The 24,737-nt window shown below is 45.8% G+C and overlaps 4 protein-coding genes across 4 annotated transcripts; 2 read left to right on the forward strand and 2 right to left on the reverse strand.

The window, feature by feature from the left end:
• Positions 1-190: 190 nt before the first annotated feature.
• Positions 191-16,035, reverse strand: atg2b (autophagy related 2B). Its single transcript, XM_084438191.1, has 43 exons — positions 15,994-16,035; positions 14,838-15,234; positions 14,575-14,737; positions 13,231-13,383; positions 13,029-13,131; positions 12,756-12,918; positions 12,457-12,636; positions 12,246-12,342; positions 11,969-12,133; positions 11,646-11,797; positions 11,451-11,544; positions 11,090-11,333; positions 10,812-10,974; positions 10,556-10,654; positions 10,262-10,450; positions 9,876-10,149; positions 9,660-9,771; positions 9,046-9,250; positions 8,388-8,530; positions 8,125-8,282; positions 7,800-7,975; positions 7,553-7,703; positions 7,255-7,454; positions 7,039-7,119; positions 6,738-6,844; positions 6,535-6,627; positions 6,364-6,434; positions 6,188-6,264; positions 5,924-6,094; positions 5,600-5,732; positions 5,296-5,495; positions 4,955-5,184; positions 4,753-4,870; positions 4,213-4,407; positions 4,000-4,101; positions 3,832-3,910; positions 3,496-3,709; positions 3,325-3,394; positions 3,128-3,210; positions 2,840-2,961; positions 2,090-2,244; positions 1,790-1,939; positions 191-1,650 (listed from the first exon to the last, which is right to left on the reverse strand). Exons 2-43 carry the CDS (start codon positions 14,997-14,999, stop codon positions 1,420-1,422), a joined length of 6,228 nt encoding a protein of 2,075 aa, XP_084294317.1. The 5' UTR covers positions 15,000-15,234; positions 15,994-16,035; the 3' UTR covers positions 191-1,419.
• A 330-nt stretch (positions 16,036-16,365) lies between these two features.
• On the forward strand, positions 16,366-18,487 carry gskip (gsk3b interacting protein). The gene is made up of 3 exons (XM_084437847.1): positions 16,366-16,398; positions 16,773-17,024; positions 17,122-18,487. Exons 2-3 carry the CDS (start codon positions 16,782-16,784, stop codon positions 17,278-17,280), a joined length of 402 nt encoding a protein of 133 aa, XP_084293973.1. The 5' UTR covers positions 16,366-16,398; positions 16,773-16,781; the 3' UTR covers positions 17,281-18,487.
• Positions 18,488-19,370: 883 nt separating this feature from the next.
• On the reverse strand, positions 19,371-21,464 carry LOC311308873 (NPC intracellular cholesterol transporter 2-like). The gene is made up of 5 exons (XM_084437946.1): positions 21,327-21,464; positions 20,843-20,936; positions 20,412-20,519; positions 20,151-20,323; positions 19,371-19,990 (listed from the first exon to the last, which is right to left on the reverse strand). Exons 2-5 carry the CDS (start codon positions 20,919-20,921, stop codon positions 19,904-19,906), a joined length of 447 nt encoding a protein of 148 aa, XP_084294072.1. The 5' UTR covers positions 20,922-20,936; positions 21,327-21,464; the 3' UTR covers positions 19,371-19,903.
• A 495-nt stretch (positions 21,465-21,959) lies between these two features.
• isca2 (iron-sulfur cluster assembly 2) lies at positions 21,960-24,296 on the forward strand. The gene is made up of 4 exons (XM_084438278.1): positions 21,960-22,063; positions 22,605-22,779; positions 22,892-23,007; positions 23,334-24,296. The coding sequence occupies exons 1-4, from the start codon at positions 22,008-22,010 to the stop codon at positions 23,506-23,508; spliced, it is 522 nt and encodes a 173-aa protein (XP_084294404.1). The 5' UTR covers positions 21,960-22,007; the 3' UTR covers positions 23,509-24,296.
• The last annotated feature ends 441 nt before the right edge of the window (positions 24,297-24,737 follow it).

Here is a 24,737-nt window from a genome sequence, read left to right on the forward strand (position 1 = left end):
ATATAATCAACTATTATAAACACACGGCAATTGTATCGTAGGTAGGCTACCTTTCTTGATTTGAAGAAAAGATCTGTGATTGTGGATTGTAGGCTACACTTACCAACTAGAACAACCGCGGTACCTATGGTAACGACCCAACATAAACCAGCGGGTTTTTGTTCCCGGGCACAAAATCTGTGGACTTTAAATATTTTATTCCCTTTTAACAACAGTTTCATGCTTTTATTACAAATTGCGAAAATTAACTGTACACATATGTACAATATTCTTTCCCAGAATTCTAATGGCTAAATAAACGATGTTTTTCCCCAACATAAAAGAGTAGGCTATGTGATGCAAATGTAGAAATTGCATGATCATATCTTAGGCTACTGTAAATTGACGTACAAAATAGTCAAACAAGAGCATGAATTTTAAGACTTTTGGGTGACAACCAAATGTGTAGAAATGGAAAATGTTTGTGTGCATTCAAAACATATGGACAATGGACAAGTGTGAGAGGCCATTTGACATTCGTGGCATATGCCTACTGCCACCTGCAATGTTAGAATTGTGAGATTTGAAATAGCTGAATAGCCAGATTCAGGTAGATTTGGATATCTTTTACGTCATCCACTATTCATCTCTAGCCTACTGGTCAAAAATGACTTTTATCATAAATACATACAGTATAATTTAAACACATTCCACAATGCTGTGACCTTTTGCGGTCCTTTTGAATGACATTTGCCTGAAATGTTACATAGTAATTTACAATTATTACAAGGACCACGCTTACATGTTATATCCTGTATACCTATATAGAAATACAGGGGTCATTACATCAGTTTACAGCATATCTAAGATATTGGTAGACACCGATTAGGATAAGCTAATGATAATGACCATCTACCACAGACTAGTTGTACCAGACTGTTTTTAAAACAATGCAGACCTGCTCTTAAAGCTACCTGTCAACATGTCTCTCCCTCATTAGACAACAAAGTAATATTCCTCATTGTTTCTAGTACCACATTTAAAAACAGTGGTTTTGCATTCAAAAGCCAGTCATTCCCTCAAAGAAAAGGTAATTTACTGTAGGAAACATATGGCACAGTGGCCTATACTCTTACTCTTCTACACTTAACCGTCCCCTTGTCTAGCATTGTGTAGTATGATCGTAGCATAACCGTAAAGGCACTGCGAGGGTATGAAGGTAACACAAGCTGATTCACCTTAGCTCACACATTGCCACAAGTCTATGAAATTAGTTTAGTTTTATTTACATTATCTCTAACTATCCAGCTCTGAGTTGTTCAGAGCCAGATCCTTCCAGTTTGTTTGAGCCACTTGAGGGGCAAAGCTAAAGCCAAGTGGAGCTCGTCCGTTTCGCTGGCAGCTGATCATCGGTTCAGTCTCTGGTAGCCAGTGGGGCCGTCACTCCTCCCCCTGCCGCCATTTCTGGGACTCCTCCTGCCGTGCGTCCGGGTGGATCTGGTTCCTCATGCCCCCCAGGACGTTGGAGGTAGCCTCCGTGGCCATGATGAGCGGCTTGACCACTGCCGGGGGAAGCTGCCGCAGCACTCCGCCCACCGCCCCCGTCATCCCGCGCTGTTCATGCTCTCGAGTGGCCGTGTCGTAGATGGTCAACGCAGTGTCTGTGATTCCCTGGACATGGACACAATGAATGTCTGTTACTGCAGTCGCGATAATGAACTTATTAGTTCCTTCATTGTTCCTTCAGTTCAGTCAGCAGAGTTTGCAGATGAAGTGTAATATTTTCTTTTTGCATGCAGTTTTTACCTACCTCCTTTACGACGGTGTAGGCTTTGGCTACCCCCTCCCGGAGGTCGACTGGCTGGTGAGCCAATCGGTAATGAGAAAAACGCTTCACCCTCTTTGACTCCCTCTCATCGGGTCCTGGGGAAACCATGTCGTAGGCGGTCTCAGCCGCTGCCTGAAAAACACAATCCAAACAATCCTTGCTCAACCACTTTCTGGAGGTGAATACGTTTGAAGTGATAATTGTTTGAGGCAATCAAAACAGGTGTGCATGTTCATTCAGTCATGTCTAAAAGTGGATCTGAAGTGGACTGGTTGGTTTTACCTGGATGGTGCGGACCATGCGGTTGGTCAGCTCCAGAGCAGCCATGGCTGTGGAGGTTCCAAAGGAAGCGGTACCGCGCTGGAACCCACGCACAATCCTGCCATCCTTCCTGTACTGCTCTATGGGGAGCCAGACCAAATCCCTACATCCCTGGACTGGGAGAACACAAAATACAAGAAAGGTTAGGACCTACACCCACCATAAAATAAACACTGTAAATCTCCCCCCGGTGACCAAGAAAGCACTACTACTACCACTACTACTTAAAAGATCTATTAGACAAGATAAGCCTAAAAGTGGAACAGTATCCCTACCTCAATCAGATTTGCCCCCTCGATAGAGTCCCTTAAATCCCAGCTCAAAACGTACCTTTATTCTCTAGCGTTTCCTGATTCATCCTGACCTCACCCTGTGCAATTTATTGTCTGTTCCATGTTGTGAAAACTGTTGTCTGTTCCATGTTTCTGTGTCCTATCTGTCACTTGTGAAGCACTTTGGTTGACTTGTGTCATGTTTAAATGTGCTATATAAATAAATATGATTGATTGATTGATATGATTGATTGTCCATTGCGGTTCAATTGGGCGAAGTAATTAAACATGCCCTTTGTCACTTTTGTGTGTGGTGTTAAGATCCGCTAAAATCTCTTTACACAGCAGCTGTTAAACCGTTTCAGTATCTGTTCTCACATGAAAGTGTGAAACAAATTATTGTGTATTACCACTGGTTCTGAAAGCATGTCCCACTCACCCAACTGGACCAGGGAGTGGATGGGCCCCACTCCACCCAACAGGCCCGGCAGCTGTTTCTTCTTGATGTCATTCAGCCACTCATTAATTGCATAGGAAAAGAGCTTATCCACACCCAGCAGCCTGGAGGAGAAGCAAGTAGATCATCATCAGGATTGCTGCATACTTTAACATTCATACTATCTTTGCTATAGTATGTAATCACAATGAAACAAGTCAATGGTTTCCCAATGTCAGTCCAGCCAGATCAATTCTAATGTGTGGGGATTGCACTGCTGATAAAACATACCCTTGTCTATAGCATAATCGTCTTAGTTTCAGCTCCGAGCAGTTTAGCTGCGTCAACCCGATCACAATTCCTGCAAATGTTCCCTGAAACACAGAGGTAGTGCAAGAAAGAGGGTGAAATATACTGGTGTGAATAAATCACATCTGTACTTGGTAGGACAATTACTCTTAGACTAAAGTGCCCTTAGACAAACGTACCTGCTCCATTGAAACATGTTTCCCATGGTAATCCAAGCGAATAGGAACTTCAGAGGTGAACCGGAACTCTCTGTTGATAGAAACAAAACACACTGGTCGAACAAGGATTCAAATCGATCCCACTGAAAGACACAAGCTCATCTTGACGTGTCTGGTGACAACCGCGCACACCTGAAGAAGATGGGCTGGTCAGTGAAGGACGCAGTGGGGGTGTCCGCCTCCCCAGAGTCCTCGTTGCCGGACAACAAGGTCAGTCCGTTCTGACTGGGGCGGCTCTGGGGGGGGACTGAGATGATGGGTGCCGGGTCCTGGCCCCCTCCGCCGTGCTTGGAGAAGCTGCAGGAGACCTCTGGGGTGGGAGGTTTCTTCATAGAGATGTAAAGGGCTGCAGAGCAACACGGTTCGACTTGTCATTAAAAGGTCACAATGCTGCTATGAGCCACACATTAATGCGAGTATTCATGTTGTTTACGGGTTTCGGGTTCAACTGAAGGAGAGCTCCTTTACCTTCTTGGTCAGGTGGTGAGAACATCTCCACTTCAGCAGCAAGGCTGGCGAAGAAGTCCTTCAGGAAAAACAACGCATCCTACAAGCAAGAAGAGGGGCCAGAGTCATGACTACAGTGCATGTAACTCAACAGGAATCCATTCCTCTCTCTCTCTCTCTCTCGCTCACCTGATCAATGTTTAGACGCAGGGGCATGAGAGAGACCCGCAAGCAGCACTCCTGGGGAACTGGGCCCGCCTCTGGGCACAAGTGCAGCGCCCTGACCGTCAGCTGCAAGAACAAGAAACCACACGGCCATCACGCTAAGGCATTAGCATGCCTTCACCATTACCATCCACATCTTCCCATATTTCCATCGTCTGGTCCGGCCGTCTTCCTCACCATGTTGGAATGGGCCTTGCGGGGCATCTCCTTGCTGGAGTAGAGGTACAGGAACTTGTTCATCTGGGACGTGGCCAGCCTGTCTCGGATCTCCAGGTCCTGGACGATGAACACCTGCCGCGACACGGGCTGGTCCGCGGCCGGGCCAGGAGCCGCCTGGGTAGCCTGGGGGTACACCTCGTGCTGAAACCTCACCTGGACAGGAGGGGGGGGGGGGGGGGGGGGCAAGAGAGAATTGTTGCCTTTATATGTTTTTGAAAGTTCACTCTCACGCATTAATCACGTGAATCATCCTGATTAAGAGCATGCTCTAGAATAGTCCTATTTTTTATTAAGATGCCTGCATACTGATCCAACCAATGCCAACCAACTCCCAACACCCACTACTCTAAAGTTGGCAGTTGTTAGAATGGTGGAAGTTTAAAATTCAGCTTAAAGTCCATCCAACCAACTCCAACAGTCACCATCAAACATGACAGGCAAATCCAACGTTGGCGTTGGTTGGGGCAATGTGCAGAGCAGACACCTTCACTCTCCTACCTTGCTGAGCTGGATCTCCATCAGGACGTCAGGGTTCCTGCCACGCCCCCCACCCGGCCGTCCCCCCGACCGGCCGTGTCTGCTCGGGGTCTGAGACGGGGAGCTGTGCGGCGTGCACCTTCAACAAACACACACAGACATAGGTTCAACCTCTGCCACACACACACACAAAAAAACACATACACACGCACACAATACTCACCCTCGACTTCTGGCTGGAGAGGAGGTGAATGCTGACGTTCCAAAGTCCTTCCCTCCGTAGAGGTGCCAGACGATGGAGATCTCCCTGACGAGGTAGCGCACCTCCGGGACGGGGAAGTTCAGGCCTCCCCTGCTGGAGTCGGCGCCAATCAGCGGCTGGCTGAAGTGGTTGTCTTTGACTTCGATGGCGTCCGAGGTCAGCTTATTCACCACCGGCTCCTGGTCCCGATCCTGAGACACACACAGCACATTACCAAACATATTAACCAACACCATCATTGGCTGAGACTGAACGACATCCACGACTGGCTGAAAGACCCGCTGTGTAATACACGCTCTCACCTCGGCTCTGGAAGCCGGAGTCTCCAGGATGCAGAAATCATCGGCCTCCTGCGCGAGGTTTGGGACGGGGGTGATGAGGGGCGAGTGGAGGTTGGGGTATGTGGGGCTGGACTCCTGGGTCAGATTCCCACTCTCGTCCGGGAACAGGAACAGGTCGGAGCGAGGCGGGTCCGAGTCGTGATCCTGCTCCTCGTGCAGCCCTGTAACAGGGAGGGAGGCACAACAGCTCGTCGTTAAGAACCGTAGGACGTTATCCGACCCAAGCAGAGGTGAGGGTGGCTGCGTCTGTGGGCTACGGTCTGACCGTTCTGTTGGAGGCCCAGGGCGTGCTGGCCGTCCGTCTCCTCCATGGCCTCGCTCATCAGGTCCTGCAGCATCTGCTGCTCTGCCTCGGGGAGCAGGGGAGTCTGGGAAGGGGGTCGACATGGAGCCTCCGGCTGAGCGGAGAGACAAGTGAACCAATTACAAGAGTAGGGAGAGTCAGCATCCACACATTTTACTATCATTATACCAGGGTCAACTCTCCATACTCCATCATGCTCTCTTGTCTGTGGACAAGTGTGTGACGGTGTGACAGCACGGCGGTTGTTAGGTCATGAATATGCTAGAGTATTATTTCATAACTGACCTTGGGTCTCTGCTTGGAGCTGCTGCTCCTGAACTCCGGTCCAGGAGGGGTCAGCAGGTCTCCGTAGCTGGCCACGTACTGGATGAGGTTCATGAGGGCCGCGCAGGAGTCCGAACACGTCCGGATGTGGATGACATCGCTTGAGCAGCGCAGCTCAAATCTGGGCTCCGTCTGATCCCGAAACAAAACATAAGAGAGAAGATTTGAGCCAGTGGGATCCAAAGTTGAGAGAGGGTTCCTCACACATGGACAGAGATTTCTTACCAACTGTCTGTTCGCTCCGGGCTTGACGGCTGTGATCCTCAGCTCTAACGTGCCCATGTCTACAACCTGCACATAGTCTGTGGGACATAACACAAGTTAGCAGTCTAGAAAATATACTTCCTACGATAACTAACGTCCAGCGTCATATTCAGACTTGGGTTCTGAGCCTAGCTTACCTCGCATCAGATTCACAGACACAGCATTACACTTGTCTGAGAGGAACAAGGCTGCTTCATCCATAATGATCCTTGAACCAGGGACAAAAAAATTATATCTATGAAAAAATTCTATTTTCTGTAAAAAGACACCATTTTCTGTCAGGGCAATGACCAGCGCAGCTGTAGTACCTGAGTGTGGAGGAGGAGTGGTCCAGAGAGACGCTGCTAGAGATGCTGAACGTCTCCACAACCAACAGAGATCTGATCGGCAGGTACAAGGGTCTGAAGAGGCGACAGCGAAAGAATAAATATGAATACATCAACTAAAGTCAGGGAGAAACACAGCTCATACACCCTCAGTCCATGAAGCCAGATGTTCTGCCCCACAGCACCTGTAGTCCAGAGAGCAGCTCCACAGGTGGAGGTGAAGGGTGGTGACGGAGACAGGGGGCGTGTAGCCCAACACGGGTTCATCTGACACGTTCAGGAAGTCCACTATCTGTTACACACACAGACACACACACACACACACACAAGCACACACACAAGCACACACACAAGCACACACACAAGCACACACACACACACACACACACACACACACACACCGATCAGACGGAGATATGCCTAGATCCTACCCTGGTTTCTAACTATACTACAGGTTCAGGGTTCAGGCTGAGGTGTGGGGCTTACCTGGTCATACCAGCCCAGGCTCGGAGGAACCACCCGGTGCTGGAGTGTGGCCCCTCTCACTCCCACAGCAACCAGGAACTCCTGTGGAACAAACAAACCAAAAACAAACCACCAGCTTTAATCCATGACGGAGGTAGTAACTCCCTATTATACACGAGAGGAATGCATGACTGTGAGAACAGTGATGGGGATGTGTGAGTCGGGGTTAGACCACACCTTGACGTTGCGCTCCATGTTCTGGGACGAGATCTTGACGGCGACAGACAGCATGCTGTGGGCCTCCAGGCCGATGCCCTCCGAGGGGGACGTCCTATCGGGGGCCGCCTCAGACGGGTAGATGGTCGGTTCCAGCCAATGAGGACGTGTCCTGCAGGGCAGCTTGATATCTAATATGGGGGTGTCCCCGTCCACCAGACCTAGGGAGACACATAAGACCACCTTAGTTATAGCCAGGCTACATGAAACAGTCTTGTCCACAGACGTTTGTGTGCAGTGTTAATTCTTCATTCCTTACCTTGGTGGTAGAGACAGATGTTACTAGTGTGAAAGCAGACGTAGTGCTGGTCTTTGTAGCCCTCGTACTGAGTCACGCCAAACAGCACTCCGTTCTTCACCTCCAACCAGAACTCCCCGTGTCTGTTTTTCAAAACCGTCTTATCCTCCTGCTGGACGGGCAAAAAAGAATAGAAAAACGATGAAGGAACATCTAAACATGAATGAATAACATCGCTTCATGACAAAATATGTCCTCGACGGGCTACCTTGGCGTTGGTCTGCAGGGCCACCAGGCCGTGGTTTACGCTGAGGATGACGGAGAACAGGCTCTGGGAGCTCTTGTTCTGGCTCTTTGGCTTCTTCTTCCTGCGAGACCTGAGGCCCAGGTCCGAGGCGGGGGAGTAGTACTGCATGGTCTCCTCCTCGGAACCACTGTCCTCATCTACAACACACAGCACACGACACCACCACCAATGTACAGTGTGTTCTTACCAACAAACGGTTTAAAAGTTCTATCTAAGAACTTGTGGCACCATAAGAAAACATCTGTGAAGTTGACATGTTAGCTGCAGGCGAGCAGGATTCTCTAACCCTCGGTTCCGGTGGAGCGGAACTGGCTGAAGCTGTCCTTGGTGTAGGTGTTGATGAGCTGGCTGGCTACAGAGAGCCCCACTCCATACGGCATGTTCTCCACCGTCTCCACCGGCGATGGAGCCGTGGGTTCCCAAAGCAGCAGGTCGTTGTTTATCCTGGGGGAGGACACGGACGGGGCAGTCGCTCGGGGTTTAACCCAAATCCTTATCAAGTATCACGAGCGGCGTCGTTAGAGGCAGATGTACCTGGCCTGGCCGTACCTGTTATGTAGTTTCTCGTAGAAGGTCTTGCTGGGTAATGATAGCTGCACGTTGGGAAAGCAGAGCTCCAGGATGAAGCGCGAGTTGCCGGTGGTTTTCTCCTGGAACTCAGTCATCTCCGCCACGTCGCCGGGAATCACCATCTGGAGAGAGAGAGAGATGGCGATGGCATCGTCAGCCGTCAAGATAAATAATCTGACCGGAGGTCTTCAGTAAAGACGCAATGAAACAAAAATGTATTTTTTTCGATTGTGGATCACATAGTACTTGGTCATAGTGTGTACCTATTTAACAATATATGCCAAATATTTTTCTAAATTTCCATTGTAGTCTTATATCAAATCCAATTATTTTTTTCTTCCTTTAAAACAAAATCCTTCGAGTGCTTACGTCAGCAATGCAAGAGCAAGGTCAACCAATAATCTCACGACATCCACCCATCAATCAATGCTATCTGTCTATCGAATCTGTCTAAACTTGTTATAACCTGCCAACTTGTCAACGTTCCAGTCAAATTCCTCTAAAACTTTACGTCCCGCCCCTATAGCCTGTTTGAGTCAGAAATACATCAAACTACGGAGGTTAGATGATCTCAAATGTCCGTTTCAACTGGACTTTAAATGTGCAGACCGTTCGGTGAGCCCTAACAGTCGCCCACCTCTTCGTTTTCATACATGACCCGGCGTGAGGAGAAAGGTGACGGCTCCGGTTTCCCAAAGTCGCACACGTCCTTCAGCGAGTGGGCGGCGCCCTCCTCCTCTTCCTCCTCGGGGGAGCGGTCTCCTGCCCCCTCCTCCTCCTCCTCGGCGGTCACCCTCTCCAGGATGGAGTGGACCGCCGTGGGGTTCACCTTCAGCACAACTCTGCACAAGTGGGAAGGAGAGGTCAGTTAGCGAGTGGGGTTGTGGTTGGTTGTGATTGACAGACAGACAGACAGACAGACAGACAGACAGACAGACAGACAGACAGACAGACAGACAGACAGACAGACAGACAGACAGACAGAGAGAGAGACAGAGAGACAGACAGACAGACAGACAGACAGACAGACAGACAGACAGACAGACAGACAGACAGACAGACAGACAGACAGACAGATAGACAGACAGATAGATAGATAGATAGATAGATCTGCTAGATAGATAGATAGATAGATAGATAGATAGATAGATAGATAGATAGATAGATAGATAGATAGATAGATAGATAGATAGATAGATAGATAGATAGATAGATAGTTTGGTGTGTAGTGTAGCTAGGTGCTGTAGCTACCTGGGCCAGTCAAACTTCCCACTGTCCGTGGACGTGGTCATGTCTCCGTCCATGGTGTGAGACACCTGGAGGAACCTGCCAGCGGGGAGGTCCGGCTCCTCCTGGAACTTCCCTGGGGAGGTGAAGTGAACAGAGCGGTGATGGATTATTATTTTTTTTTTGGAGGGGGGGGGGGGGGGTCCGAAATGTCAGCTTCTGGGTCAACGAGCCACATACCGACAAGCTCTCTGAAAGTGAGCTCCATCTTGCTCTGCTCCGGGCAGCTGCCTCCCATGAACTCGGACTTCACCTCCAGGTCCTCCAGCTCCAGGTACAGCACCTCCTTCTGCAGGGACTTCTTGAACCAGGGGCCTCTCTCCTGGTCGGAGCGCAGGTCCGGGATGGGGAAGCGGACCACCAGGCTCAGCACGGGGGCGTTGACCGTCAGCGACACGTGGCAGTTCGCTGGGGTCCGGCTGTCGTCGAGGAAAACCTCGGCAAAAGCCTTGTGCTGTGGGACAGATGTATGAACAGAAGCGCATCAGGGGTTGTTCCCCCCCCCTCCCACCAAACAGCTGTCGCCGAGTTCAAAGTGCAAAGAAGACACGAGAGTCACTTCTCACCAGGCTGACGTGTTTGTTGTAGGATGTGTACATGTGGGACGCCATCATCTCCGTGGTGACCAGTTTCTGCGGCTGCAGCAGCGAGTTGAGGCGGTCCACGATGCTGATGTCCAGTTCGGACCGCACCTGACCCAGCTCCACCTGGATCTCCGCCTTCCTGGGCATGCTGCTCAGGCGCACCTGGCCTCCCTAGAGGCGCCGCGACATGGGGGGGGGGGGGTTCAGAACAAAGCACTACGGGGAGAGAGTCTACTTCAAGAGCATCTATTAAAACACACCGAGGAACACTTTTACCTGTGGCCCTCTGCGCTCAGCCAGTTTGTAGAGCAGGTGCAGGCATGTGGCTGATGGCGGAGAGTCGGCGGAACCGGTAGCGGCGTCGAACGTCAACAGCTGAGGATTGACAAGAGGAAAAACGCTGAAACACACCTGTAACGCGCGGCACGACGGCGGCGGGCGCCAGGCTGTCGAGTCGCGTCCGCCGCGCAAAACCCGAGCGTCGTTTTGTTTCGTACAAAGTCTGGGGGCGTGGTGGTTTGGGAGGCCTTACCTCGGTGTACTGCACCCCCCTCTGGGACGCTGCGCTGAGGCTCTCGGAGGGGAACAGGCACTCCAGCAGCTCCATCCGGCCCAGGGACACGTCGGTGCTGAAGGTGCGCAGGCTGGAGCCCTGGCAGTGCTCATAGCTCACCTTCAGACCCTGGCCCACAAACCTGCAGAGAGGCCTTCCGTCAGTCAGACCAGCGCAAACACGGGGCGCAGTGTAGCACGACTGATATGTTAATCACTTGATAGTGCTACGTGTTAATAAAGGTCTGGCTTTAGCACCTGAGATGGTCGTGGGGGCAGGCCTCGTCAAACACTGTCCGCGACTGGATGAACGTCGCAGGGTGAAGGTGGTCTGGGCCAACCATACGGAAGAAGTCAGCCGCCATGGGCGCCAGCGGGCTGGGGGCGGCGTCCGGCGGGAGCAGGGGGTCGATGTGGAGGACGGACACCGCCAGGCTACCCAGAGACAGTCTGAACACCAGCTCTGGCCTGGACTCGTCGCCGTGAGCTTTGGAAGAATGGGCTTAATCACAAATATAAAAATCAACTTAGTGGTGAAAACAAATGACTTAGGCGGCGAAACGCTGATCAGTGTGTCGCCATTGTGTTTATTCTAAAGAATAAAGACCCTGGATCTTACAGATCTGTCTTAGCAGCTTGTGAGGAAGGAAAGGGGCTTCTTGAGTCTGCTTCTCTCTCTGCCGAGGAACATCCAGGTACTCATCCCAGAGTGTCTATGAAGGAAAAAGACAGACATGGTGCCAGATTCAGCTAAATTACCGTGCTACTTTGACACCGAGCTGTTAAAATTAAACAGTTCAACTGTTAGTCTTACAGTAACGTTGGCAGAGGGAGAGTCCCCTGGAGAGGCAGAGTAGTTGCTGTTGAGAGAGAGGTCCAGGTCCACCGTGGGCGGTTCATCCAGAGGCGGGAGGGACGACAGGCTGTGGGACATGTCCATGTCAGCCATGGAGAAGAACACATCCTCTGCTCCGACAGCCAGGGTCAAGGAAAGACAGAACCAGATTACATGGTCTCTCATAATAATAATAATAATAATAATAATAATAATAATAATAGCAGTTGGGTTTCCTTCAACGTCAGAAAGGCATATTTGATCATACATTGTAAGACAGGGTGAGATCTGCTCATCCTCACCTCGACTAGACACGGTTCTGGTGGTCTGGCTCTCAAAGAGGTCTGGGTCTGCGCCAGCCATCGTGGAATCCTTCTTCAGGCATCGATTCAGCTCCATGTGGAGACGATACTCATCTTCCTGCTGCATGGGCCGATTCTTCCTGTCCTTTGTCCACTCCTGCCCCCCTTCACAAGCAAACACAAAGAGGCAGTTAATTATGACTGAATCATAAAAGTATGTTTTTATGTGTTTAAGACACCAAGTTCCTCAGTGAATCCTGCGCTGATGATAGCCCACCTGAACCGGAGAAAACTCCAAACATGTCCAGAAGGAGGTGAACTTGTCGCGGTGACAGCAGCATGATGACTGTGTCAATCTGTCCATCGACATCCAACTGATATTGAAAGAATCAAGAAAATGTATATTATGACCATTTCAGAGTGACAATGTTGAGTTTTTACAGTTGCAATGCTATTGTAATCATATAAGAAGATCAAATACTACTAACCTTTGCTCCAGGCATGGCTTGGTTCTGTTTCAGTGTGAGAGACAGCTCGATTTTGCCGCTCAGACTGCCAATCTGCATGGGTTCGAATGGCGTGGCAGAGGACACTGGCTCAGTGAACTGGGGATGAGGCTCACAGATGATCTTGGGGTTCCAGCTGGGGGAGAGCTTGGCCTCAGACTCCTGAGAGAAGCAACATTGAGGGGAGGGGTGAGCACATGACAGGATTACAGTAAGTACTCGTTCTCCAAGCCTTACCTACAAAGGACTCAGGAAGCTAATGGAAAGCTAATGGAACTCACCGCTGGGGTGGGCGAAGACTTAAAGCCAGCTCTGGCTGCCTCAGAGAACTCATCCCAGAAGACCTTGACTCCCTCCAGCTGCAGGTTTTTATGTGCAAATGTAGTGGGCTGATGCACGTTGACGCTGGAACTCTCCTCGTCTGTTTCATCACAGTAAATAATCCTGAACACAAAAAGATAGATAATGTTCATGCCAACTCATGCAGTGTTTAAAGCCAACGTGCAGAAAATACTAAACAATGATCCAAAGTAAGATGAAGCTACATTACTTACTTGTCGATTCGCATCTCAAGAGCAATTCCCATTTTGGAATTTTCTGGGACATGTTCAATTCTGAGAACCGTGTCCAGGAACGTCACTTTGACTCTCCTCAGAACTAAAGGGCACGCAGAAAGGAATGTGTAATTAGATCTTTGTCAAATCAAAGGAAGAATGCTTGTTCATGTGATGATGATTGATCCGTCACAATATATACCCGTTTCGATAGTTTCAGCAAACTTTTCCAATCCCTCAAGAGGCTGGAAGCTCTCTCCCAAGTCATCGGTCAATCTCTGGCTCAGACATTCCTTAGCCAGCTGCATGCTGCTAGTCATAAAGCTGGACCAGTACATAGGCTCCATACCTGAGGCTGGGCACACAAGGGTAAACATACTGTGGTCAAAATGATCCAGATAAGATTAACTTGAATAATCCCTAGGGGGAGATTTGGGCGTTACAGCAGCGAGAATATACAGAATACATCAGCGTAAATAATATACATAGAAGACTACAAAAATATATACATACAGTCAAGATAAAACAATCATAAAACAAAACATAGATCAAGATAAAACATCATTCAAAATACATCTATAACCCTGTTAAAACTTCGTTTTAGAATGCGTTTTGAAAGATTAGATTCAAAGTCGATAGCGCTAAATACACTAAAGTGTAAACGGCCACCTAAACGTTTTGTGAAACGTTTCCTCAAACCACTGAGGTGGTCTGGGATGCATTTGACCACATATCTTTAGCACTCTAAATGCTAATGTGTCCTGATGCGTCCCCGACAAAGACATAACAGGAAAACATGTCATCAATGTAGGATAATTTTTCTCCCTTTCTGCCTTATCCTGTGCTCTTTTTCAAGTCGCAAATGACTTGTCCTATCAATCAAAACAGTTGGAAAAACCCCTACTATGTTTATTAGTTAAAAAGAAAAAGAGTCCTGTATACTTATCACTATTGGAAGGAGGGGACCGCACACTCCAGAATTTACGTAAGTTTGATTCATTGCTCCAACACCTCCACCCTGTTGGATATGCACAGAGAACCTCCTTTGTCTTATGTTTATTAGTTCTTCAAACATCTTCGGCTGCTTTCATGCGCACTTTTTTCAATCTGCTCGAAGTCTAACCGACTGATTATTGATTTGTTTAAATGAAACAGCTGTGCGACACACACGTATAGGCAGGAGTGAGTGAGTTACTATGGTTACTACATACGAACACAAGTAGTCAGCTGGACACATTTGGAGACGCATGATAGACACAGGTGTACGTTAATCTCAACGATGATGTGTCTCGCTGTCCACTTGTGATCTGATCGTCCAAAACACATTTTAAAACCAAGTCTAAACATTTGGAGACGCATGATAGACACAGGTGTACGTTAATCTCAACGATGATGTGTCTCGCTGTCCACTTGTGATCTGATCGTCTAAAAAACACATTTTAAAACCAAGTCTAAACAGGGTCTAAAAGACACTTATTCAGAACACAATCACTATGAAACCTGCTGAGGACAAAGAGAGACACGGCGTCTCAAGCTCAGGCCTCACCAACACGTGGTCTGGGTCTGAACACCATCTCCAGGCCTTTCACCTCCAGGGCGCAGTTTTCCTGCAGCAGAGCCGCCCACGGCACGGTGAGAGAGATGGTCTGGATGAAACCCTCGATCACCTCAAAAGGGGCGTCCACCGTCTCCAGGATCTCATTCAGTGACTGAGAAAGAAGAAACACAGCTTATGCCTTGGTTGTTTTTTTTGCACTTCAGCCAGTACAATTGCTTCATTGTATACTGCACAACAAGGACTGAGCTTACCCATTTGTCCAGTGGCACTTGTGCTAGTGATCCAGTGCCTTGATAAAGGTCTAAGCTTAGCTGATCTAAGCTAAGCTTCTCCTGGAGGAAATTGCCCAAGTACCGATGCAGGAGGTATCGGCATGCACGCTTTTTTATGGACTCTGAGAATGGCCAGGGCATCTTGACTGACTGAAGGTTATATTAAATAAGTATTGATTTCTGTATTCTGCAAAGATGTTTTATAGATACGATGGCTGATGTATTATGATGGCATTGGCTCTGTCATCCCGTCGACTTCAAAATTTCAGGAAAAGGTGAGCTTAAACATTCTTCACATCCAAGAGGGAGAAAAAATTCAGATGTACTGAATTCTGGTGAGTTGTGTAGACGTGTTACCGACTCCAGTTTGCTGTACCTGGAAAATAGAAACATAGAGCTGAGACATAAATAACTGAGATCTTTCTTTCTTAACCTCTACGAGGTGAATTGCAACTGTCAGTGTTCCTGTGACAGACTCCCTTTCCATATACCCTTAAGTTGGCTAGTTGTTGTGTTGTTGTGTTAATTGTGTCGCAAGCCAACGCTTTGTTTACACAGCACGCAGGCACCATGGATGTATTGGCAGGCACACTCTCACTTACACAAACTAACCTACTAGAGTTACTGTAGCCATCAGCAAAAACGGTAGCCAACAGACAGGTCTCAGAAAGCTAACATTACACCATTACTAGACAGCAGCAACTCGACACTTCACAGCAACCAAACGCCGGGTGTATCTAGCTAGGCTAAGTAACGTTAACATTATTTGCTGTTCGCAAACGTTACTAAATCTCTTTGTTGTTACTGTTGTGTCTGTGGCTTTTCCCGTCAACGTTAAAATGGTTAAAACAGGACATGACAAAATTGTCCATGGCAACAAAATTAAATACCCCCCATCAGCATTGCTTGTTGCGCTGAGGTTAGCTAGCTTGCAGATACAACAGAGCGAGCTAGCTAACGCTAGCTTGCCAGCTATCATGAATATCTGAAATGTTGTGGCTCAAATTAGTGACAATCCCCCCCTCTCTATCGAATGCGAGTCATGTAACAAGATAAAATGACTTGTTAAACATAACGTAACAAGTGTGTTAGTTCTGTATAGAGAGTATTCAAGAATTATTACTTCATCTCTCACCTTCTGCGTGAGTTGTTTACAAACACTTTCATGACTCCGCACCACGTTCACGTTCACGTTCCGCTGCACGTACAATCTGCCTTAACTCCTCCCCTTTCTGCGCACATCAATTAAAAGTGTTTGGTGCGCATCAAAGATTTTCTACTACAAGCCTCCTCACTTTACCCTCGCTTGTTTCCTTTCAAAAGAGTGGAGCTAAATGAACATGTTTGTGATGTTATGATATTGAAATGAAACGTCTGAGAAAAGTCTACACGTGGGTCTTCAAACGCATAACCGTACCCATCAATTGTTTTAGAAGCACAGAACAGGAAAGTGTGTGAATCTTCATCATACAGGGATCATTGTGTATTTCCCAGCATGCATCATGAGCAGGAAGTGAAAAGTGATAACCCTGCTGCTGAGGTAAGTCACAAACGTAGTTATAAATCCACTTTCAACCCTGCAATGACGACATTTGTGATGTATGTGGAATTTAAATATAATAACAAGTAGGCGTATAAGCAATAAAAAATATGAATTGACTGTTCCATATCAAGTTTGTTCGCACAGGTTTAGCTTAGCCAAGTTTTGTAAGAGCAGCTGGCAGAGATGTCTCACTGCGATCACTCGGACCACTGATGTTGATCAGCACTTCACTTTCTGTGGTCACATTAGTTGAACTTTCTTGATAGCTGTAGCCTACTGCAACACGCACAACATTACCTGTGATTCTGCAAGCATAACATTGCCTGTGATGATGCCGCTGACTAACGTTACTGATGTTGTTTTCCCTGCAGCCTAGTGGTATGGAGATAGACTGCGAACCAGAGGACTCCCTGATCTCCTCGTTTGACGAAGGCAGTGTTGAGCTTGGAGGCGTCAAGGACATGAGGTTGGAGGCGGAGGCGGTGGTTAACGATGTGCTCTTCGCAGTGACCGAAATGTACGTGTCTCAGAATCTGGACTGTGCATTGGATGTGGCCTACATAAACCTTGAGACGAGAGAGGCCAATCGCTATTGCCTTGAGCTCAGTGAAGCGGGACTAAGGGTGAGACTTGGCAACCATTTAACATTGCAGTTATTGTTCTATTGCATGTGAGCAGCAGTAAGTTCATTGAACTTGACCCCCTCACACTCTTTTATAGGTTGTTGGCTACGCCTTTGACCAAGTGGATGAAAGCTTGAGCACCCAGTATCATGAGACTGTTTACTCGCTCCTGGACACACTCAGCCCAGGTTACAGAGAAGCTTTTGGGAATGCCCTGCTCCAGAGATTGGAGAGACTGAAGCAAAATGGACAGTAAAGAAGGGAGCCGTTGAAGAAAGGGTTGTTGAGACTGATTTATTTGGATACAAGCCTGTGGTCAGCTAGAATGCTGCCTGACTATACCTGCAAAGCTAGCTACAGTACCACTAGAATAAGTGGAACTTTTTCCTGAGGTTATGCTGGTTTTCTTGCGGCTTTCATATTTAGGCCTACATCCTTTGAGCAGTTTGTCTACATTATTTAAATGTAAGTGATCGATAGCTACAGCAGTGTTTATGCTTCGATCATTTCCAAGAATTTCCTTTGCATTTGTTAAGACAGTCTGTCTTTAAAAAGCCCAGTAGCTACAGTACAGTGATTTAATTTTTGTCATATCTTCATACAGGTATATTTAACACGGTGTGTTAAATATGCTGCTTAACCTCTACAGTATGTGTATAGATTGCACGAAACGTATATTGACAAATTAACTTGTCCGTCCACTCAGAAACATCTACTGGCTCATACCTGTACATCCTCTACAGGTGCATGTCTCATTGAAACAGCCAAAGAAAGAAGATGAGAAGATTTTATAAGATTTGTTTTCAACCTCTCAAATACCCATCTATCAATAAAACAGTCATAAACTGCCTTAACTGTTCCATGATAGCTTAGGTCAGAGGAACTGAAAGTACAGAAACATATTTTCACAACCTACTATATATTTTAGTGTATTTTACTGTTTTATTATTCTCATTTATAGTGGTGTTGAAGGTAGTTATATTTATTGTGGGAAAACATCAATCAGAATGCACCATGATGTATTTACCATTCACAGTAGTTATACATGAAATGTCCTGTATGTGGGTTCTGACTGAGTTGACCTTTTGGATAGTTGTCAGGTTTAAGGTTCATTTGTCCAGACAAATGTGGGTTTGACCTTTTCTGTGATGACTTTGATGACTCCATTTCCAATAGTGCCCCAATACCTTTTAAGCAATTACAAATAAGTGACAATGTGCTCCAGAGGAGTAGAATCTATGTTACAACATATCCATTTTGTCCCAACATTTGTCTGTATTTCATAGTGAGTACCTATTTTTTTTTTTTTCCCCTGCTGACTCACTAGTCTGAGGAGATGAGTGGGACACATCCAATTGGAATTGCTTGAGGATATTGAACCAAAGTCAGGTGGGTTTTATGGCTCTTGCAATCAAACCCATTCTTGTGACTTTTTATTATAATTCGCACTGTTTATGCGACTGATCTTTGCTCATACCAATAAAAACAAGAAATAAAATCAGTGTCTGGTGTTCTAGAGTTCACGAAATTGCTTTCAAGTGAATTACTGTTCATGCCAAGTAAATGAATACGCATTTGCATCCCATGCAATAACATACATTCTACTGCTGAGGCAGGCTCTATTTGGTTGAAGTCAGATTTCCAAAGTTCAGTTAAAGACATAATTCACTAAAAATAACTGTTTTTTGAATGATTTTTCACGGTGCCCATCCACATCCATTGTATGACCAAAACGGTGGTAGAGCAATTCAGACTTTCACAAAAGTGCTAGTTTTGTCAACGTTTTGATCTTTCGAAACGTCTTTTGAAACGAAATAGCTTCCCCACTTGCTCCAGCACGCATGCGCACAGTGCGCAATTTTAGCAAGTGAGGAAGTAATTTCGTTTCGAAAGACGTTTCGAAAGATCATATTACAGAGGCATGTGAAAAACCACAACAGGCCTACGCTGTATGTAAGCACAACTAGCGATTCATAAAGACAGATTGATGAAAACAACCGTTTCGCGGCAGAAAATAGATTTTTAGAAACTTCATTCTCGGTGCCCCGACCACCGCCATTACATGGATATATTGGCTCGCGCTGGATTTTAAATTTCTTCTACATGCCTCCGAACTAAACCAAAGTGATCTTGGTGAGTCAAACGTCTTATAATATGTCGTAAATAAGGTCCATGTTGTCAAAAACGAGCATTGTCCTTTAAAACAGGGCTAAACATGCATTTTCTCTTTACTACTCCTTTAACCTTAATTTGAGACCCCTCAAACTCTCACCCACAACATAATATAGCTGATGACCTCAAAAACATCTTCCAGAAAATGTGCCAAACTTTGATTAATTAATTGAATCTTTATTAGCAGGGTATCAAAATCCATATAAAAATGCAACATTAGTCCTATTGGGCAGTATGCAAATCTATAGGCTACATTATATACTGCCTGATGATTAAGTACTTATTAATCATCACACTATTTTGGAGAAAGTGGAAAAAAACATGACTGTCTGGCTACATAGCAGCCAGTGATATAGAAGCCAATATCTCAAGAACTGTGCTGCACTGGAATGTAATCCAAATTCCTAGTATTGATTATACACAGGGACATGATCTTCAGAATGCAAACTCGTTAAATCATTGACTATTTGGCAGATCACAGTGAGCAGAATTTAGCAATACTTAAGCAGTCATTTGAGTTGCCTGCACAATTCTAAATGGCTGCAGTGCCAATTAAAAGTTTGCAAGCAATTGGAAAAGTTATGCATTTAAAATCTAATGAACGTAAAATCTGAAATCATAAGAATTCTGAAACTATAATTAAACTAAGTATATAATTGGTTTGTCACAGAAAATCCCTTTTTAAAACCTTCAAGGGGTTGCTGTGGTCAGCTCACAAGCTGAACTGGGAATTTGATGCAAAACAAGTCTTCGCTCTTGTCATCTCTCAGCTCCCACTCCACGACCAGCCTTATCTAGTGATGGACAGAAAACTCATGAGCAACGTGGGGTGAACAGCCTAAGCATTTAAAATTCTGATTCTGAGGAACTGAATGTGCCGTGAGAAATAGAGAAGTGAAACATGCAGCTAAACAAAGCAGTCCTATAGTTAACCTCGAGTCACAGCATACTTACAGAAGGATACGCGCTCTTCACTGGCAGCTGGTTCACGTAGTGATAGCTCTTCTCCTTCTGTATGGGGCACTCGATTCCAGACTTGCAGCCGTCTTCGATGGGGATAGGGAACGGGATGGGGACACCAGCGATCACCCCATGGACCACCGCTTTGCTGGTCTGGCTCTCCACAGCTGGAACAAGAGCCCAATGATGATTAGGGGACAAAAGGTCCTAACGTTTTTTTTTCTTTCATAAATATTTAAATGATATGCAACGTACCACTGCTGAATGTTACATTGACAGCATAGGACTGTCCTTTGTGGAGTTGGCATGGTTGTTTGGGACAAGGGTGTATGTCAACCATAGACACCTTACCAACAGCAGATCCTGGAGACAGGAGATATGAAACAGTTATACACTCTCAAGCCCAAATCCCCCTAGTCCCACAAGCCTAACGCTAGCTGATAACTGGGGAAGCAGGAGTCCAAGACTCCAAAAAGCCTGCCAGTCACGATGATCTGATCTGAACTCAACTATTGTTAGCGGCATTATGCAAAACTTAAAACTCCCAGCGAATGGCAGAACAATTAAACGTGACCAAGAACAAAAACTGGTCGCACACTGCTGGGCTCCAGTATCAAAATATAGATTTTAATAGCACTGTGCTATTAAAAGATATGTTTCTTTCTGTTTAGAACAATTAAACTTACCACAATCGATAAATTTCACAGGTTCTGCGCAGGTGAGTGCAACAAGAGAGAACAACAGGACGGTAGATCGGAGATCCATTGTTTACTTGTAGATCTGAAAAGTTTGGAAATTATTGATAAATAACTCTACCTTTCAAATACTAAACCTATCGTTCACCCTTTCTCGGATTCCTCATATGACTGTGAGTGATACTCGGTTGACTACACTTTTTGTATGCAGTAGCCTAGCTCCTCCCCCCAATGAAGCAAGGATTGGAAGTTGAAAAGCTCAGCTAACTTGCTAGTAGCCTAGACAAGCCTGCTTGCCGCCTAGCTATGTTGTTGTCGATACCATAGATATGGTCGATACTCTCAGACAAAAAGTATCTAGCTAAATCATATCACGCTGAACATAACAAATCATCTTTGATCTTTGCGCATCATACAAAAAGTAGCCAGTCCTTCGATACATACCCAAGGAACATAATGATAATGTTGTACATACCTTCCTTATGTTTGCTAACTGCTCGTGTTCAGTCCTGCCCAGGTACTGCCTATGCCCATGGGCTGATCGCTGATACTCATTTCTTCCTTGTCACAAGCGTCACGGGGTCACGAGCCGATTACTTGTTGTTCCATTGAGTGTATAATCGTTTTGCTTTCTTTTGCACTCCGACCAAACTAAGCGGGCGGCAAGGGAGGAGTATAGCTAGATGTAGTGACCGGCGAGTGTCCTTTCAAAACATATGGATCAACTGAATCAAAAGAAACAATAAAATAGACTCTAATATAATCAAATCACACTTTACAAAAATGTCAAACAAATGACAATGCAGTATATCACAGAAACACGCCAATGTCCTGAATCAAGGTCAAACGTCTCTGTAGATTTTTACTTTTGTTCTTGACTCAGACCATGCATTTTGAACGATATAGTTATTATTATGTTTGTACATTTAGTGATGGCGAAATATAGACGAACAAACTCCACCCATATAAATAACAGCCGGCTGTCCTTGTATAACAAAACACGTGGACCCGTACTCGAAATCCTATTGATGGAAACGACGAATCATATACATTTATTTGGGAGACAGACAGCTTTTCTGGCCAATCACATTGCGTGGCATGTCTCCATACAGCTTACGAAATAGGGGGCTGTGCCAGTCCAGCATTGTTATGGAAAATGTCGCTGGTTCGAGGAGTAATGCTTAGTGCGTCAAGAGCTTGGTACCTCGCTAGGTAAACATTTACATTACCATTATTTAGGATGATCCCGAATATCAGATCGATATTCGTATGGATACACGATCATTTTAGGTTTTGTGTCGTTGTTGGTGCTTACGTTACTGTAGCTACGTAGACATGGCCAACAACATCGAACTACTGCTGCAACATGAATAATTGTTACTCGCCTAGTACTGTAGCTAAGGTTACTAATATATGGCACAGCAGTTACAATGAAGCACACCACATTAGCAAAGTATCTAAAGCTTCACCAGGCATCTTGACCCCTAGTGCTAGCTAACGTCCTCCTTGTTTCTCACCCAGTTTGACAGTTTGGCATGTACACGTATGTATATACATGTACTGTTATGTATTCTATGTATTCACATTCTTTCACTGTTACTGAAGTACTCATTTGATTGCCTTTTTGCTACCCCACTACAGTATATCTCGTTGAACATGTTTAAACTAGTCAGCTAGCCAAATAATAGGCTACACTGTCCTAAATGTGTTGCATGTTTCTGTTTCTGACAGTGTTGTGTTAATATCTTCTCAGGGCCTGTTCTCCCCTTCTCGTCAATGCGGGTCAACCACAACTACTGAAATGCCCCCAGAGCCGGCCACTCTTCACAGGGCTGCCACACTACAGTGGCTCCTCGGCCCTGGAGGAACCGTTGGCGTACAGTGGTCTGTCTGGGGACAAAGTAATCCTCAGTGAAGCTTGTGTCAAGGTCAGGGGGCAATGCACACACACTTCTCCTGTCTTTGATCAGTGCGCTCTGATATGTTTCTATGTGTCGGTGAAACATGGAAGTCCCACTCGTGTTCTCTCTATTCCTCCAGAGGCTGGGAGAGATCATGGAGCAGGGGGAGTACCTGAGGATACACGTGGAGGGAGGAGGCTGCTCGGGCTTCCAGTACAAGTTCTCTGTTGATCGTAACAGGAACGATGATGACATGTGAGAGATTGTTCATCGTTGATTGGTTTGCAAAATCTTTGTTATTCATACATACGCTTGATTAATGGAATACGGTGCTATAGTTATGTAGCCTGATATCAGACCGAATGTCAACTCATTACACTCCGTTGAGATCTTCAGTCAACTTCGGTGGAGTGGGAGGATTCAAATATCTGGACCCAGGCTAGTAGGCTAGTTATGTACAGTAACACAATCATTACTGATCAGAGTATGTCAACTGCTACCATTACCACTGTTATCTCTACCATTATTGCTCTGTTAATTCAAAACATCCCCTTCCTCTGATCCTCCCTCTTGTTCCTCAGAGTATTTGAGCAAGGCGGGGTGGGCGTTATTGTGGACCAAGACAGCCTGGAGTTTGTGAAAGGTTCAACGCTTGAGTACACCCAAGACCTCATGCGCTCCGCCTTCCAGGTGCAGAAGAACCCCCAGGCTGACCACGGCTGCTCCTGTGGCTCCTCTTTCTCTGTTAAGTTATGAACATTATAACAGTCACAACATGGACAATACAGTTCATCTGGAGCTGAACAGTGATCAGAAGCCCTGTTGTTGTAGGAGTCGTAATTTATTATTACGCTATTCCCAGATGAGGAAGTCATATTGCAATTACTAATTTAAAGTGATAGAAAGGCAGAGATATATATTGATGATTAAGCTTGGATATATTCACTGATAAATATATTGTATTTCATTATGTGCTTATATACAAAATGAAGACAATCTGTTGATGTGTTGTATGTTGTGTTGATGTGTTGTATGTTTGGGGATTTATCTACACTTCAATTTGTCCATGTAAAATGTAAATAGGTCATATCAAAATCAAGTGTTGATGGATCTTGGCTGCTTTTCCTCTAAGGGATTAAATCAATGTGGGTGAACGATGCAATGCAACAGACAATACCTCCTAAAAGTGTATTTACTTTGAGACTCAGAGACAGTGCTATGATGTGGTTGAAGTAATTTTGATGTGTTAAATTGGTGAATTATATTTGCAATGGGAGCTTTCTGATTACATCACAATGCTCAAGGGACAGCCAGAAAGTGTGTCGTTACTCACTGATGATGGTGAAAGGGCTATCTGTCAGCTATTCAAAATACTAGCATCGTTGGGGGGGGGGGGTGCCCCGGTAGCTCAATGGGCTGGGCAATTACCATATAAAGGCTAGTCCTTTCTGCTGCGGCGTGGGTTCGAATCCGGCCCACGCCCTTTGCTGCATGTCTCCCCCCTCTCTCTCTCCCACCTTTCCTGTCTGTCACCTACACTGTCCTATCCCAATAAAGCAGAAATGCCCTAAAAAAATACTAGCATCCTTAACTGAGTTAATCAAACCCTCAAAATTTGTTTCTCGTAATGACTGACTATGCAAATAATCCATTTACTGAATTATGAAGGCAGTTGAGATAGCAACCCATGCCAGATATCGACGTCCATTGTCCATTAATTATTTTTTATTAAAGTTTGATTTAAGAAACATCTCACAAAAAATATACAAAAGAATATCTTTACAAATTATATTTACATTGGTGAAATGTAAATCAAAATATGCAGTAAACACATTTCATCTTTTGAACACTTATCATAAAACAAGTATGTTTTGCACTTTTCATAATTTAAATGTACAATGTTACAACATTCCTGTGAAGCAATATCATCTCTGATACCTGAAAATATGAACTTGCCCTTGGAAAAAATACCCACAACATTTTAA

Source organism: Borostomias antarcticus (genome assembly GCF_949987555.1).
Source record: "Borostomias antarcticus genome assembly, chromosome: 5".
NCBI lineage: Eukaryota > Metazoa > Chordata > Actinopteri > Stomiiformes > Stomiidae > Borostomias > Borostomias antarcticus.

Excerpts from the sequence above, each read along its gene's own strand:
- gskip (XM_084437847.1), top strand. The coding sequence starts at position 16,782 with ATGGAGATAGACTGCGAACCAGAGGACTCCCTGATCTCCTCGTTTGAC. Across the intron at positions 17,025-17,121 it reads TCAGTGAAGCGGGACTAAGG|GTTGTTGGCTACGCCTTTGA; the intron begins GTGAGACTTGGC and ends ACTCTTTTATAG.
- isca2 (XM_084438278.1), top strand. The coding sequence starts at position 22,008 with ATGTCGCTGGTTCGAGGAGTAATGCTTAGTGCGTCAAGAGCTTGGTAC. Across the intron at positions 22,064-22,604 it reads AGAGCTTGGTACCTCGCTAG|GGCCTGTTCTCCCCTTCTCG; the intron begins GTAAACATTTAC and ends ATATCTTCTCAG. Across the intron at positions 23,008-23,333 it reads AACAGGAACGATGATGACAT|AGTATTTGAGCAAGGCGGGG; the intron begins GTGAGAGATTGT and ends CTTGTTCCTCAG.
- LOC311308873 (XM_084437946.1), bottom strand. The coding sequence starts at position 20,921 with ATGGATCTCCGATCTACCGTCCTGTTGTTCTCTCTTGTTGCACTCACC. Across the intron at positions 20,520-20,842 it reads TGTGAAATTTATCGATTGTG|GATCTGCTGTTGGTAAGGTG; the intron begins GTAAGTTTAATT and ends TCCTGTCTCCAG. Across the intron at positions 20,324-20,411 it reads CAATGTAACATTCAGCAGTG|CTGTGGAGAGCCAGACCAGC; the intron begins GTACGTTGCATA and ends CTCTTGTTCCAG.
- atg2b (XM_084438191.1), bottom strand. The coding sequence starts at position 14,999 with ATGCCCTGGCCATTCTCAGAGTCCATAAAAAAGCGTGCATGCCGATAC. Across the intron at positions 12,919-13,028 it reads CTTGAGATGCGAATCGACAA|GATTATTTACTGTGATGAAA; the intron begins GTAAGTAATGTA and ends TTTTGTGTTCAG. Across the intron at positions 6,435-6,534 it reads CACTCCTCCTCCACACTCAG|GATCATTATGGATGAAGCAG; the intron begins GTACTACAGCTG and ends CCCTGGTTCAAG.